Below are 14,567 nucleotides of genomic sequence, written 5' to 3' on the forward strand. Positions count from 1 at the left end.
TGAACATGATCGTTCGGGCGCCGGGGTAGTTAAAAAGTGTTCTGACGTGGGTTTGGTCGCCCAAGGGCAATACATTCATTATATGTTCGGTCGCCCGAAACCTAGTCAATCCGCTGACTTCTCAATAGGGCGCCTGAAGTGTTTTAAACACTCGGGGTTTGGTCGCTCGACCTTTCACATATTTTTTATTAAGTCCAAATTTTGCTTTAATTAATTCCCCTGATTTTATAAGTGATATTGTGGACTTTCTTACGTACAAGTGTTGGGACCTAGGGTCTCTCTAAGGCCTTTTTAAATATGCCAAAAAAACCTGGAATCGGTCGACCGAAGGTTGATCGAAGGGTGTTCCCTAAGGTCATCTAAGGTCTTGAGTTTATAGTCCTACATGCATGATATGCAGATTATTACAGACCTTGGAAGATTATTATTACAGACCTAATGCTAAAAAATACAACAATAAATATGCTGGGTTTTCACTTCTCTTTAGGTTGCCGCATGCCATAATATGAACTTGTCAATAAGAACCTGCACACAAACTTGACAACCATTAAATATCAGAGTATTTGTCATTATCAAAATTGAGAATGACCCACAGGGTCAACAATATATATATTAATAAAATTACATATTTTATATATGTTTACAATTTTCATCTATTCACATAACATATATCTTATGAAATTATATTGTACTGTCAGAAATACTCAATTCAATATATAATTTACACTTAACAAATAAAAGAATATTTTTTTTATTCATAAAAATCCAAAGTAAAATATAAACTCATAATGAAGGCAGTTTTCAATTTTGCCCTTTGGTTTTAAGACTATATTTTAGAACAGCTAATAAATTTTTATTGAATTGTGCTTATGCTCTCAACCTTTTAATATACTAAATCGTCTGAAAATTACCGCATATGATTTTTGAACGCCTCAGAATTACCGCATATGATGAAGGGGCACGTGCAAGCCACCCCGCGCGATGCCCAAGAGCACGAGATCTCCTACCAAACCGATATTTACTCCCACGCATGCTCGGTCACGCTCCGCGTGATTGGCTGTTATTGGCACGCGCTCTTACATTGCACTTTGTCACGTCGGTTGATTACGATAGTTCGGGCCATCGCTCCCATCGCTGTTGAAAGCGATCCAAGCCGTCCGTAAGACGATTAATCCTGCGGAGTAGCATTGTTCACGGATGAGTTACGGGAGCATAGGATAATTCCTTTCCCTTCTGTACAAGCCATTTCGCATTTATTGCATAAAAATTATTAAAATTTTTAAATATTGAACGGTCATTAACCATCCGGAGCCCTGAATCCTTGCATGCATGCAATGTGGTGACTCGAGTTGTGGGTAAGTTGATTTTTTGACGATCTTACCCCTACTCGATTCTCAAATTTACATTCTCAACGTCCACTGACCTCTTTTACCCTTCTCTCCCTGTCTCTCTGTCAACTGCGATATTCATGGTAGCCGACGCTAACTTCAGACTTCAGAGTTTAGTGGGAGAGAAAAGCTAACGAAAATAGAGAAAAGAGAGGGGGCGGGGGCGGGAAAGGAGCGAAGAAAGGAGTATACTTGGTAAGAAGAGAACCTCCGATTTCTGTGACACCTCCAAAACCTCCTCCATAATCGTCGGACCTTTTGCTTTTCGTTTTTTTTTTTTTTGTTTTTTTTGTTTTTGTTTCTTTGAATAATTTACTCATAGACTATAACTTATTTAATTATTGTTTTTATTATTATTATTAGTAGTGGGAGAAATTTTCTTGCCGTTTATCTGGTGACTAAATTGGATTGCTGCCGCAGAATTTACTTATTTATTTCGTGGCGGGCGCCGCAGAGAACACTAAATTTAACAAATCGGATTCAGAGGTTTATCGCTTCGAGAATTAAAGGGGAATTTATTTTCGTAATTTTATTCTTTTTTTTTTGTTTTTTTTGTTTTTTAATTTCGATAATAACGGAGAGGGCGGAGAAAATGAAGGAGTATCTCTGATAAATTTAGGGGTTGATTTGCGAATTATCTGAACCTCAGCTAAATTTGGGGAAGATTCATCTAAATTTGAGAATTCAGGGTTATGATGCAGTTTATTCAAAAATTTTTATTCTGATGGTCTGTTTTGGGTGTTTTTTTTTAAACAAATGTCTGTTATTGGGTTATCATTACTACATTTAGTTCTTACGGTATTTCTGGTTTTGTGTTTTTAGTTAATGGACTATTAAATTTAGTAGTAGAATTGTGATCAGTAGTTAAACTTAGTCAATCCTCTCTCTCGTCTCATTTCTCTGTGTGTTTTTTTTTTTTTTTTTCTTATATGGATTGAGGTCGTGAGAAACTTAGAATAGGCACTTCTTTGATAAAAATAGGAAATTTTAATCTATTGGTTTAATGTGTATTTGTTAAATTTAATTGTGGTACTCTAAATTGATTAGGAATGATAATTTAGGTTTGGTGGATTGTTTGTTTCAGAATTTGAATAGGGCTGCAGCCATTTTTGGGAATTTTTTGCATTTGACTCTTCTTCTGTTATGCACATCCTTTTTCTTTCTTTTTTGGTTTTTTTGCATGATGGGGACGACATATCCGTTCTTCTTGTTGTTCCTTGTCCAGTTTTCTCTAGTTGCATATTGAGGTTCTGAAGAAAAATGCATTAGAGGTTGCTGAGCATAAAATGTGTTCCTCTGTTTGAGCTTATACTTGGAGGAGACAGGTATTTTTTTTTTTTTTTTTTCAGTTTATTTGGTTAGGCACTAAATAAACCTCTTTGGATAGCTTACAAAAATATTGAAATCCCCCATTTTTGAGTTAGTGACTTGGGTATGATTCTGCTGAGGTATTGTTGTTGTTATTCTGCAATAATTTTGGTTTATTAGCTTTCCGACATTGGATTGATATATTTTTTGGCCATTTTCTTTATAAATTTAGCAATCAGTGTTTTGAATTATTTGATTCATTTCACTGCATCACATTACTATTTCTGTTTTGCTATAAATTTTCTATCTTTTTTATTTCGAAACCATTGATTACGATTCAATTGGAATGAAGTTTATTCTTTATTTTGGGTTTTAAACAAATTTAAAATTTGTTATCTTAGGAAAATTTGTGCAATTCAATTTGACCAGGGCATTATTGTTGTCGTCTAAATAGGTTGAGCTACTATTTTGCAGGTTATGATGATAGATTCAATTGACAAATGCTTTTGTAATATGCCTTAATGTCATTCTTTATGCCTGTAGATGATTTTCTTTTGGCTGTTTCTGTAAATAAGGTTAGCTGAACGTAAGTCAGCTGGTTTACATGTTTGAAAATAGTACTGCAGTCCATACTGTTGCTTCCTGCAGATTTGGGTATGTCAGTTGTACGGAATTTTACTACTTATTACCAATTATGATGAAAATATTAATGATCAACCCCATTCTTCCATGTATGTGAAAGCAGATGTATATATTTATTTTTAAATTTCTTATAAAGTCTCAGCAATTGCCTATTATCATTCGTTTTAACAGTTGCCTCTATTTCCATTTAATTTGTATGTTATTTTACCATCAAAGTTGAGTCATCATATTTGCGCGTATTTTTGTGCTTCTGCTTGTGTTATTTATTTGAGTTATACTTTCATTGTATTCATTCAAATTCTAAGGCATCACAATCCTTTTGACTAATTGCTTGTCATTGTGATACTGTTCACATATTGATCATTGAACGATCCATAACAGTGATTGTATTACTTTCATGGTACATGAATGAGTAGTCTTTGTCAGTCAACATCCTCTCATCTTGTTCATTTGTTTCAAGTACTTTAGTTGACATAATGAATCTTCTTCCAGACTTCCAGCTTGTGTAAGCTGCGGTTAATGCAAATTTTAAGCATTCAGTTTATTCCATGGACTATTTATGCTTTAAATTCTCCATAGAAAATTTCCAACTGGCCAAGGTTATTTTTTCAATGAGGGATGCCTACTTTTAAATCTCAACTAATTGAATCTAAAGATTGCATTATCTGTTTGCGATGAGGAATTACTCTAATCAAGAAAGGATAAACATAAACAGAGGCAAAAAGTAGTTTACAAAAGTTTATGTTTCATTGATCTGAACCAAAAGAGGGTTTATTTTATCTTCAGTAAAAAAACTCCCTTTTTATCAATTTCCCAGAAGAGATTTCTAAATTGAAGCATGAAGGATCAGAAGATACACCTCAACTCATTTATCTTTGTAAAACCTCACATAACTACTTGAGGTTGGTTCAACAAATCCATTTTCACCCTGCAGCTCTATTTCGTGCCATGTCTTTTATTCTGTGGACAAACTTTAAACTTATATGTGAGATGCTTCCAAAATGTGCTGCAGTACTGCTTGCCATGTGGTTGGGATAGGGTTTATGAGACTATACTGGACTAAGAAGGTTTATTTTGGATGTTTTGCCTCATAATTGCAATTTTGATTGTAATTATTACCTGAATGTGCCATTGATTGTGGTGAATCTTGAGGATGATATAATGGTGAATATCAAGACAAGAAACTTTTTCCCCTCCTCCTCTTATTGTTTCTCAGTTCTTCTCACACTTGTTAAGGGGAGAATGCTGGCAACTTGAGTTTCCCCATCATAGTTCTTGGGAAGAGATTTGGATCGGGTGTGCGTGTTGGATTGAGAGAACTTGTAAAAACTCTTTCCCCTATTTAGTTTTTACCATTTTTTTTTTGGAGCTGTTCTTGTTTCTCGTCTTTGTCCAATTTATATTCCAGTTATGTGAAAAAATATTTAATTGCTCAACCATTTTCTCCTGTTCATTGTTAGAGATTTCCCTTACAACAACTCCAGGACAATGTAAAATCTTATTTTTATCCCCATACAAATCTAACAAATATTCCTTTTCCTCAAGGTCAATAACTTGGTTAAAGCAGTCTCAATCCTGTAAATTTAAGGATTGTCTAATGTCAAGTTTTGATATCAGAGCAAGCCCAGCTTCCAATTATTGATTTTTTTAGATCAATCCCTTGATCTCATTACTTCTTCGGACAAAACCAGGCCTAGATTGAAATACGGTTAAAAATTTTAGAATTGTCACTTTCATTTCTCCACTGCCAATGGGAAATATTGTGCTCCATCATGTGTGGTGCTAGACTTGCAAAAAAAATAGCAGTCAAAAGGGGATTTTCCTCAGTTTTATTCCCTTCCATGGATGTCCCTAACCCCAGACTTTATGGTTAAATTATTATGATACTGAAGAAAAAGTGCGGGCACATCTAAGGGGTCGGGAAAGATATTTTACTACTTTGCAGAGCATGCCATGCTCCTTAAACATCATGTTTGAGGGAGAATGCAAATATAGAATTCAAATCTTTGCTCGATATTGCAACATAAATTTCTCTAAGTCATTCAGTTACCCATAATTAGTGATTGTCATTGATGGACCATATTCTATTGGTTATGTAGCTACAATTGGAAGTAAATGTTTCTCTCCTACTGTGACATTATGAAACAATAAGAATTCCGAAATGTTATTAAAAATAGTAATATTCACATTGGAGTAATCATAATTTTATTTTTGAAAAGAAAGTATCTGTTAACTGGTGTAATTGATGTTAGAGCAGTTGTATCCATGCAAAATGTTATGCCTTGAGTTTCTTCCAGGATTGACAGTTAGGAGCTTCAAGGATATAAAAGCTCTGATTTGGTACTGATGAAAGAGTGGCAAATCTTTTTGAGAATATTTGGGAGTCGGACAAGGGCTAAAAATTTATGAGTTAGATCTTGTTACTGAATAAAAGTTGGATTCTAGAGATGAGACTTTTTGGACGTGTGCATGGTGTTGATGGATAAGCGCGCAACATAACAAATATCATACAGATGGAGCCTTGTTGCCGTGGACGCTTTTTAAAAAAAAAAAAAAAAATTACTAGTGCTTTATTATTGGTTTCTGGGGCTAGTTTGAGAAGGTGAAGACTCTTTTTACTGAAGAAAAGTTGGTTTCTGGAAATAAGGGGTGCTTAGAGGATAATACAGTGACTTTATTCGCTAAATAAACATGCTGTAAGGGGAAAGCAGTTGATGAAATCTCTCTTTATGTATTGTAAGTCCTGGTGTATGATCAGCACTGGTAGGGGCCTGGGTGTACAGCCCATGGGCTAGAGGGCCTGGGTTTATGGGCCTGTCAGAGAGCTGCAGATCTCTCTGAAGGCAATTGTGCTATAGTCTGATCCAATCCCTCCCAAGGACATAGTGGTGTCAAAATAGAGTCATGAGTAAAACCAATCATGCCACTGTTTCCCAAGATTTGAACTTCGGATCACCCAACCTCTGAAGCACTTGGAAGTAAGCCTTTCAGGGTGAATTTATTTTGCAGGCTATGGGTGTCTAGGCTTGGGTAAGCTCTTTATAGCCCATGTTTGGCGCAACCAGAATATAGGATTGGATAGACTTGGGATAGGGGCACGCTTAACTCATGCATGTGGTTTACAGTCGTCCCCCCGCCCTTTCCCTTGCATATAAGGCATCTTGTAGGGATAAAAGCTAAAAAGAAAAAGAAGAAGAAGTTTCCACTCATTATGGATATTGCCCTATATCGTGTGACTTGCGGGAAAGGATCATGCAGCCAACCCCACCAAGTGGGACTTAAGGCTTGGTGATGTTGGTCATTGTTCTTATCATGTCGCTTATAAAATGATAAATGAAACACAAAGGATAATTATCATAACTAGTCTAGTCGGATCCTGTGAAATCTTAGCGCGCAAAACAAACACACCCTTGGCACAGAGTCACCAAACCTGGTTGTGGGAATACTAGTTAATGGTATAGATGAATTGTGTAATGAAATAGTTAATGGTATATCTGGCTCTGTCCATGTGTAGCTACCATATTACTAGCACCCTCCACGTGGAGTGTGGAGCTCAGATATAATGCTACGACCTTGACTAATGCCCTTTTTTTAAAAATCTGACTTATCCAGTGTTTCAATGCTTGCAATGTAATTACAAGGTCCGAATACTTACTGAGAAATGACGCAATTAATGTTAGAATGACAACAATTAATAATATTTTTTTGTTTTAAGAGTCACATGGTGCTGTATTTAGAACAACTGAAACTTTTTGATTTTTTTTTTGGATATAAAAGTGGTTATCCACTTCCCACTAAAGTGCAGCCAAAATATAAACTTGAGAACAATGTGGGGGGTGGTGGTAGGACATCTGGGGGTTGGGGCTATCATATGTAGAGTCAGTTCTTTATTGAAATATTCAGGTTTTGAAAGCATCTGCATATCATCATAGATCATTATATATTAACTTAGACTTGTCACTTGAAGAATTAAAAAAAAATAGAAAAAAAAAATGAAAGGCAGAACACTCGGTCCCTATCTCTCAATTGTTGGCTCAGGTTTATTCCCTTCACATATATATTTTTTTTCCAACATTCCTAATCAAGCCTCATATTTTTGTTATTCTGACTGAGACGCCCGTGGAGGCTGCTTGAACGGGTATATAATTCCAAAAAATCTGGGAGCTTATATATGAAGGGAATGTTGGTCATTTTCTAGGCTGGGGTGGGGGAGGCAGGGGGGGAAGGGGCTATAGCCCACACTGCAGATCATGTAGATCTGCCACTGCTAGCATGTAATGGACATATTTAAAACAATTAGAAAGTGCATATAAAACACATTTATTCTTAATAAATAGAGTTTGGTTTAAATTTGTAATAAATTGTTGATATAATTAACAGAAAATATTTAACTTATTTATTTTAATATTGGACTATTTATTGTATCAATGATGCATGTTTATCTAACCAATTAGCTTTTAGTAAATGTGAACTAGAATCATGGATTTGATTAAGAGCTTTGGATTGTTACTGTATTTAGAGAGTGCACCCTGTTTATTGCAGATGCTATTTGGCTTTGAGTTGGATGAGGATTTAAATATTATGGTGTCTGGAAAAAGAAACTTTTTTTAACATTAAGTTTTTCCTTTAAAGACATTATTTGGTGCCCTATTTTAGCTGAGTTGCCGTTAGAATCCTTTTCTGCCACTTAGATTTATGGCCATGTTCTGTGTCAAACTTTTGCTTATAACTTGACTGAAAATATGGCCCCTACTAGAGGTGATGGAGACAGATTCTTGTGACCAACTGATTGCAAGTAGTAGGTTTAAAGGTTTTGATGGATTGAACTGAGTGGAGAAATTTTAGGGATCTTTGCTTCTCAATCTTGGTGCATTTCTTGAGCATGCTGCAATTCTTCTCAACCATGCATGATAAATAATGATTGTTAATTACCAGTCAGTGTTGAGGCAGTCTTGTGATGCCATCTGCTACACATCCGCCAATTTTTTACATTGTTGTCTTCAAGATATTGATGTTGTTTGATGTCGGTTGCATCCCTTTTTTGTTTTTTATTTTTTATTTTCTGTATTATTATTTTTTATACCTAAGCTGTCTGATTCCAACAATAGGTGTGACAAATGTATTCTAAACTTGCTCCTTGCATAAAAAAAAAAGAAGATATTTTTTGAACTTGTACCTATATTTCATTATTTTATAATTTTTTAGATATCATCCTTTCTCATTGATCTTAATCTTTTGCCTACACCCAAGATCAGCTGGCCCAGGTTCCGTTAATACTACTCTGGGCTTTGTATTTAATTTCAGCTTTGTTTATGTGATTGAAAAAAATTTTGAAGCTTTGGTTATGTGTGGGGCATCATTTATTTTTTGTGAAAATTTCTAAACTTTATACCTATATCTAAATAACAATTTGCTTCCTAGTCTGTTCATTGGACAGTATTCCCTGTTCTAACATTTTTGCTTCTGACATGGACAGGCACAACGAAAGATGCATTGTGCCCTTCGAAGAACCCGTAGCAACACTCAGAAAGTTTCAGACGGAGGAAAGGGTTCTATACTGAGGAAATCTTCAGAATTAAACGGCTGCAGAACATCTACAGAGGTCAAATATTTTTTTTACAGCATTGAGTTGGGCCTATACTAATTTTTTTTTTTTTTACTTTGGCTTGTCAGCTTGAGTAATTTTTCTGCCTTGTTTTAGGCCTATATTAATTTTTCTTTACTTTGGAATTATTATTATTTTTTCCTAACATGCTTTTGATTTGTGTCCACTCTTTCTCCAGGGTTGTGAAAGCTTATCCCTTGTTTGTAGGAATTCTGACCATAGGTAAAAAGTGATTTTGGATTTAGATGTGTGTTTTCTTTTCTGACAGTTGCACTGTTGGGATTGCTTTAATTCAATCATGTGGCAAGCTTTTTTTTTTTTTTGACGCATTTGTTAAACATTTCATGGAAGTTCCTCTTTTCATTTCTCATGGTATTTCTTTTACATATACTAGCAGCATCGCATTCTATGCATGGGTAAAAATAAAATTGATATCCTCTCTTATTTATTATGCATTATAATAATAAAAAAACATTTTTGTTTCTAAAAATAAAGATTGACAATTAATATAAAAAAATTGTGGGCCTTGTTTTTAAAATTATAATAAATATATGTTTCCAGTTATTCCTTAAAAAATATTACCAAATGAAAATAATAATGAGTGATTGATGGAAATATATGTGGTCCTTCCATTTAAAAAAAGTTAAAAAAAAATGAAGTGCAATATTTGACTGTTTGATGTTAATATATATTTTTTTTTAATTCAAAATTATCAGAAATTAGGATTAGGATTTTGGAGGTCAGAGAAGGTTAATGATTCGGCTTATAAAACTTTGATCATTATGTATTGCTGATTAGATTTCTGCCAGCTTGCTATTGGGTTTAAGCCATAAATGAAACACAGGACGTCCTTCTTCTTCTTCTTCTTCTTCTTCTTCTTTTTTACCTCTTTAATTTTTGGCTTGGTGTTTGGGAGCCCCAAATACCAACTGGTTGAAACATTTGAGATGCCCAAATGCAGAGTGCCAAAAGCTTAAATCTGAAGCTTTTCACAACTGCAGCCATAGCTCCTGTTCTATTGAAAATAATGTCATTTTACTTCTTTACAATAGCTAAAAATTTACCAAAAACCTCAATAGCACTTCAGACAATATTATGCACTTATTTGTCATTTTGCTCCTCAAGAGTTTTAGCCGAACATCTGACATGTCCAAGACACAGGAAACACAACTGTAAATTATAATCGAAGCAGCTGCCACTAGCATTAACTTCAATCACCAATTACATGAATAGTGGCAGTTGGCAAGCATACCCTTAGTTTTAACTCTCATTAGTACATTAAAATAGGTGGATGAGGGATTGGTCCAGGTTACCTCCTAAGAACAAAGAAGACTGATCATAAAATAAAGACTTAATATATAAAAAAAGTTTGTTTTGTAATTGCTGAGAAGCTTTTTAAGTGTTTAGTTGTGGGGGCTAATAATATTTCATTAATTATTTACTACCTATAAAAAAGAAAATTATTTAGTCATACTTTTCTCATTTCTGTTGCATCACAAGATAACTGACGCACGCACACATATGGTGGATATGAAACTGAAATTTCTTCCTTTTTATGTCTTAGGCTTGCTTTCGTGACGTTCCTTGTGCTCGAACCCGATGGACAATGGAAAATTGTTGCACTGCCATTGCAATTCCGTGATCACTCAAGCCAATTGGAATCTGGAGGTCATGTGAAAATGGATGGTCTCCATCTGGTTTCCCCACCACATATAAATTCATTCAAGGCTGATCGACAGAAGGTGCAGAGAGGACCTCCCCATGATAATATATTCTCTGTCAAACCATATACAGCAAGAAGCTTTTCTGGATCAAATGTGCAACATAAAGCTCGAAATAAGGCCTTGGTAAATACTGCAGCTAAATTTAATGAACTATCTGGTAATTCTTGTCCAAATCTTTTTTCGGGTGGTGATTCCTCCAGCTTAATACTGAGTGGCTGTACTGCCAATGATTCATCTGATATGCCCATTGACCATTCCAAAGTAGGCAAAACTGTAAGAAAAAACTCAAGAAACAAGGCAAGAAAGAAGGGGAAACAGAAAAAGAAACGTTCATGTGATTCTGGTTCTACAGAACTTGAAGCAAATTCTGAAGAATATGTCCATGGAAGCTCAACCTCTGAAACCTGTACTAACAATGATATGGATCATCAGAATGAATTTGTTTCATGTGCAGCTGTACCGTCAATTTTGCTGACTGATTGTAGGGCTAATAGACATGATTTTGGAGCAGATAGTAATGACATAATAAACTGTTCTGAAAATCATAAGAGGTGCACTCCTTCCAATGACGATTTGAATGCACTGGAAGCTGTAGTACCATCTGCAGTTCAAGATTCTACTAATGAACATCCTACAGATAAGTCAGAAAATGGATTGATCTTAGATGAAGAAGAGAACGTCTGTTGTGATGATTCACATTCTCAAATTTTCTCTGATATGCCTGATTCTATTTTGTTGGATCCAGTCTCTGTTGGTTGGAACAGTGATGATAGCACTACTGCCGGTGATGATGAAAAAGCATCCAATGGGGAAAGCAATGTAACTAATTCTTCAGAACCACCTGGTTACCCTTCTAGAAAGGGATGCTTTTCTCATCTAAATTCCTTGAATGGTGTTGTAGATTCCTATAATCATGCTGTAGGAGTGTGCTGTCAGGTCCATAACAGCCAAAACACACAGTTGGTTTTACCAGGTAAGAGAGGTACGGAAGCTAAAAGAGCACCCAAGAATTCGAATGTCCACATAGTTGGCAGTGTTGGAAATTTGCATAGCCGCACTGGGAAAGAAAATAATCATTCTGTGTGGCAGAAGGTTCAGAAGAATGATGCTACTGAGCTTGATTATGAAGTGAAGAAAGCTAATCCAGTTTGCTCAGATTTCAGTGTTTCTTCGAAAGAGGACCCTGTGCTTAAAAGAAAATCTAATGCCATTGAGTCAAATATATTATCAAAACCTGAAGATAAAAAGTCAAATGTTAAGTCTTCTAGAAACCTTAAAAAGAAAAGTAGTCAAGGATCAAAACAAAGTTTCAACTGTTATTCAAAGAAGGGATCTCATACTGTAAAGGTCAGCTCAAATGCTCCAGAAGAGATTAATTTGCAACAGAATGAAATATTGAATATCCCAGCTGAGGTGAACAACAGCAAAGGATTTGCTAGTGTTCTTCAAATTGGTTCTCCAAGCATTGGTTTTGGAAGCGAAGGCGTTGAATGTGTGGCCTCTGAAACAGATGGACTACAGTCTCTTGGGCATGTCTATAACAGTGTTTCTTCTATAGATGATCAAACCACAGAAGATAAGAAATGCCCAATGCTGAAGTCGCATGATTCATTGAACCAGTCGAATTTTCTTGAGGTTCAGCCTCCTGTGTACTATCCTCCTCTTGTTGGTAATGAAGTTTCTGAAGTAGACAAAGGAGCATCTCTTTCAGAATGCAGCAAGCGGGACTGCAATTCTGGTTCTGTTCTGCAGAAATGGGTTCCTGTTGGGCTAAAACAGCCTGAGCTCACAAGCTCTGGTAAATATGACATTTCATCATCACATTTGGATGCACCAGGTGCTGAAATTTGCACTCTGAAGAATATTCCAGAAGAAGAAAGGGTTTCCAATTCTCAAAATCTTGTTTCTGCAATGAATACCGGTGTAACTTGCATGATTCAGGATTCTGGAAGTGTAAATTGCTATTCAGAAAATGATGGCCAGACTCTGAAGTTTAGTAATCAGATAACCTGCATACCTATAGAGCACAGTAACAAGCCTGTTTCTGCCAGCTGCTCAGCGCTTTTATCTAATGGTAGCATTTCTACTCTTGCTGCAGAGTCAGATAAGATTGCACAAGCAATTAATGATGCTTGTCGATTACGGTTGGCATCTGAGATTGTTCAATTGACCATTGGTAGCCCAATTGCTGAGTTTGAAAGGGTTCTTCATTCTGCTTCTCCAGCAATATGTCAATCACAAAATATTCGAAGTTGCCAGACTTGCTTGCAAGGTCAGGCTAATGGTGCATCTCTCTGCAGGCATGAGACACCTAATATATCTTTAGGAAGTCTTTGGCAGTGGTATGAAAGACATGGCGTCTACGGGTTAGAAGTGAGGGCAGAATATGAAAATTCAAAGAGATTGGGTTCTGATCATTCCGCATTTCGTGCATATTTTGTCCCTTTCTTGTCAGCAGTTCAGCTGTTTGGAAACCATGAAAGTTCTACAGATGACAAAGGAAGTCCGGGTGGTGAGATTCTAGAGGCATGTGAGAAGGGTGAAATGTCAGAAGACTCTTCTAATATTGATCGCCTTCCAATATTTTCTATTCTTATTCCTCAGCCTCAAGCCATGCACACCAAGTGTTTGCTGGATGTAAATCAGGCGTGTAGTTCAGAATCATCTTTGGTGTCTTCCAGAGACGACATATCTGCTAAATCAGATGGCAATAAATGGTCGGATGATGCAGAGCTACTATTTGAATTTTTTGAATTTGAACAACCGCAGCAAAGACGGCCATTATTTGAGAAGTAAGTGTTCCGTTTTTGCATCCTCTTGTTTTCAATTTCTTTGTGTGGTAACTGATAAGGGTTGTATACTTCAGTCTATAAAGTACAAACCATCCATAACTAATAAAATTGTGAATTTATTATCATAAATTAGTTCAAACTTTCAAGAGTGCTTGTACACTTTTTGTTGCTCTAGAATTTTCAATTATTTATGCAGCATTGCACTTGTACAGATAGAACATGTCAGTATCAAACACGTGTCACCACAATGGGCACTGACAATCAAACATTCCAATACACATCTATCCCATGCATTGTTAACAGACAATAAATTAAATGGCATATTGTGTTCTGTTTTTGCTTCCTCTTGTATTCAGTTTCTTTGTGTGGTAACTGATGAGGGTTGTATAGTTCAACCTATAAAGCATAAACGTCCATAACTAATAAATTGTGAATTTCTTATCATAGACTAGTTCTGTTTTATTTAAAATTTTTTGGTATGGAATTTAGATTTCTTATAAGAATAATATTAGTATTTTTGCAGCAACATGTCTTTGAATGGCCCTGCTGAAGTCCTTGGGGATGTTTTTAGTCATATTTTCACTATCATGTCATGTGATCAAAATGTTGTGAGTGAAAATGAATTTTTTCAATTTGTTCTTCTTCAAATCCCTTGTTAATTTGAATGGATGGCTTTAGATTGTAGAACTTGTAGTAATAAAATATTTGGACAGATGTCTTAAGTGTGTTTTGCCCCCGTGTTATCTAATCAAAGTTTTATGGGTAAAAAATAATATATTTTAGCTTGATAGTTTCTGTTTATGAAGATATCAGCTAGCACTAGATAAAAATTTTTTCACTATGAGTGACAGGAAGATAATAATGATAACATTATTGCTCAGGTTCCATAGAATGGTACTTTTGTGCAAACAAATTTAGAAATTAGGGATATTTTTGTCAAGTACAATATTGTATTTAGAGTTGGCACATGTGAGGGTATATTTGTATAAACAAACTAATAATCTAAGGATGCTTTCTCTCTAATACGACATTGTACTTAGGATATACCTGTATAAACATATTTTTGTATAATTAAACTTAAAAAGGAAGGATATTATTTGCAAACACA

At 35.5% G+C, this 14,567-nt stretch overlaps 1 protein-coding gene across 5 annotated transcripts in view; it reads left to right on the forward strand.

The window, feature by feature from the left end:
- The first annotated feature begins 1,292 nt into the window (after nt 1-1,292).
- The window catches only part of LOC131157715 (uncharacterized), a 28,850-nt gene continuing 15,575 nt past the window's right edge, over nt 1,293-14,567 (forward strand). Inside the window, exons 1-5 of one of the 5 annotated variants that reach the window (XM_058112056.1) lie at nt 1,410-1,583; nt 2,614-2,713; nt 8,815-8,940; nt 9,122-9,165; nt 10,508-13,459. In XM_058112056.1, coding sequence (XP_057968039.1) covers nt 8,827-8,940; nt 9,122-9,165; nt 10,508-13,459 — 3,110 coding nt within the window. In that variant the 5' untranslated portion in view covers nt 1,410-1,583; nt 2,614-2,713; nt 8,815-8,826. Of the gene's footprint in view, nt 1,584-2,613; nt 2,714-3,170; nt 3,351-8,814; nt 8,941-9,121; nt 9,166-10,507; nt 13,460-14,567 lie in introns of all 5 variants that reach the window. The other 4 variants (XM_058112058.1, XM_058112059.1, XM_058112057.1 and 1 more) reach the window with 4 other exon arrangements.

Source organism: Malania oleifera, chromosome 6, assembly GCF_029873635.1.
Source record: "Malania oleifera isolate guangnan ecotype guangnan chromosome 6, ASM2987363v1, whole genome shotgun sequence".
NCBI lineage: Eukaryota > Viridiplantae > Streptophyta > Magnoliopsida > Santalales > Ximeniaceae > Malania > Malania oleifera.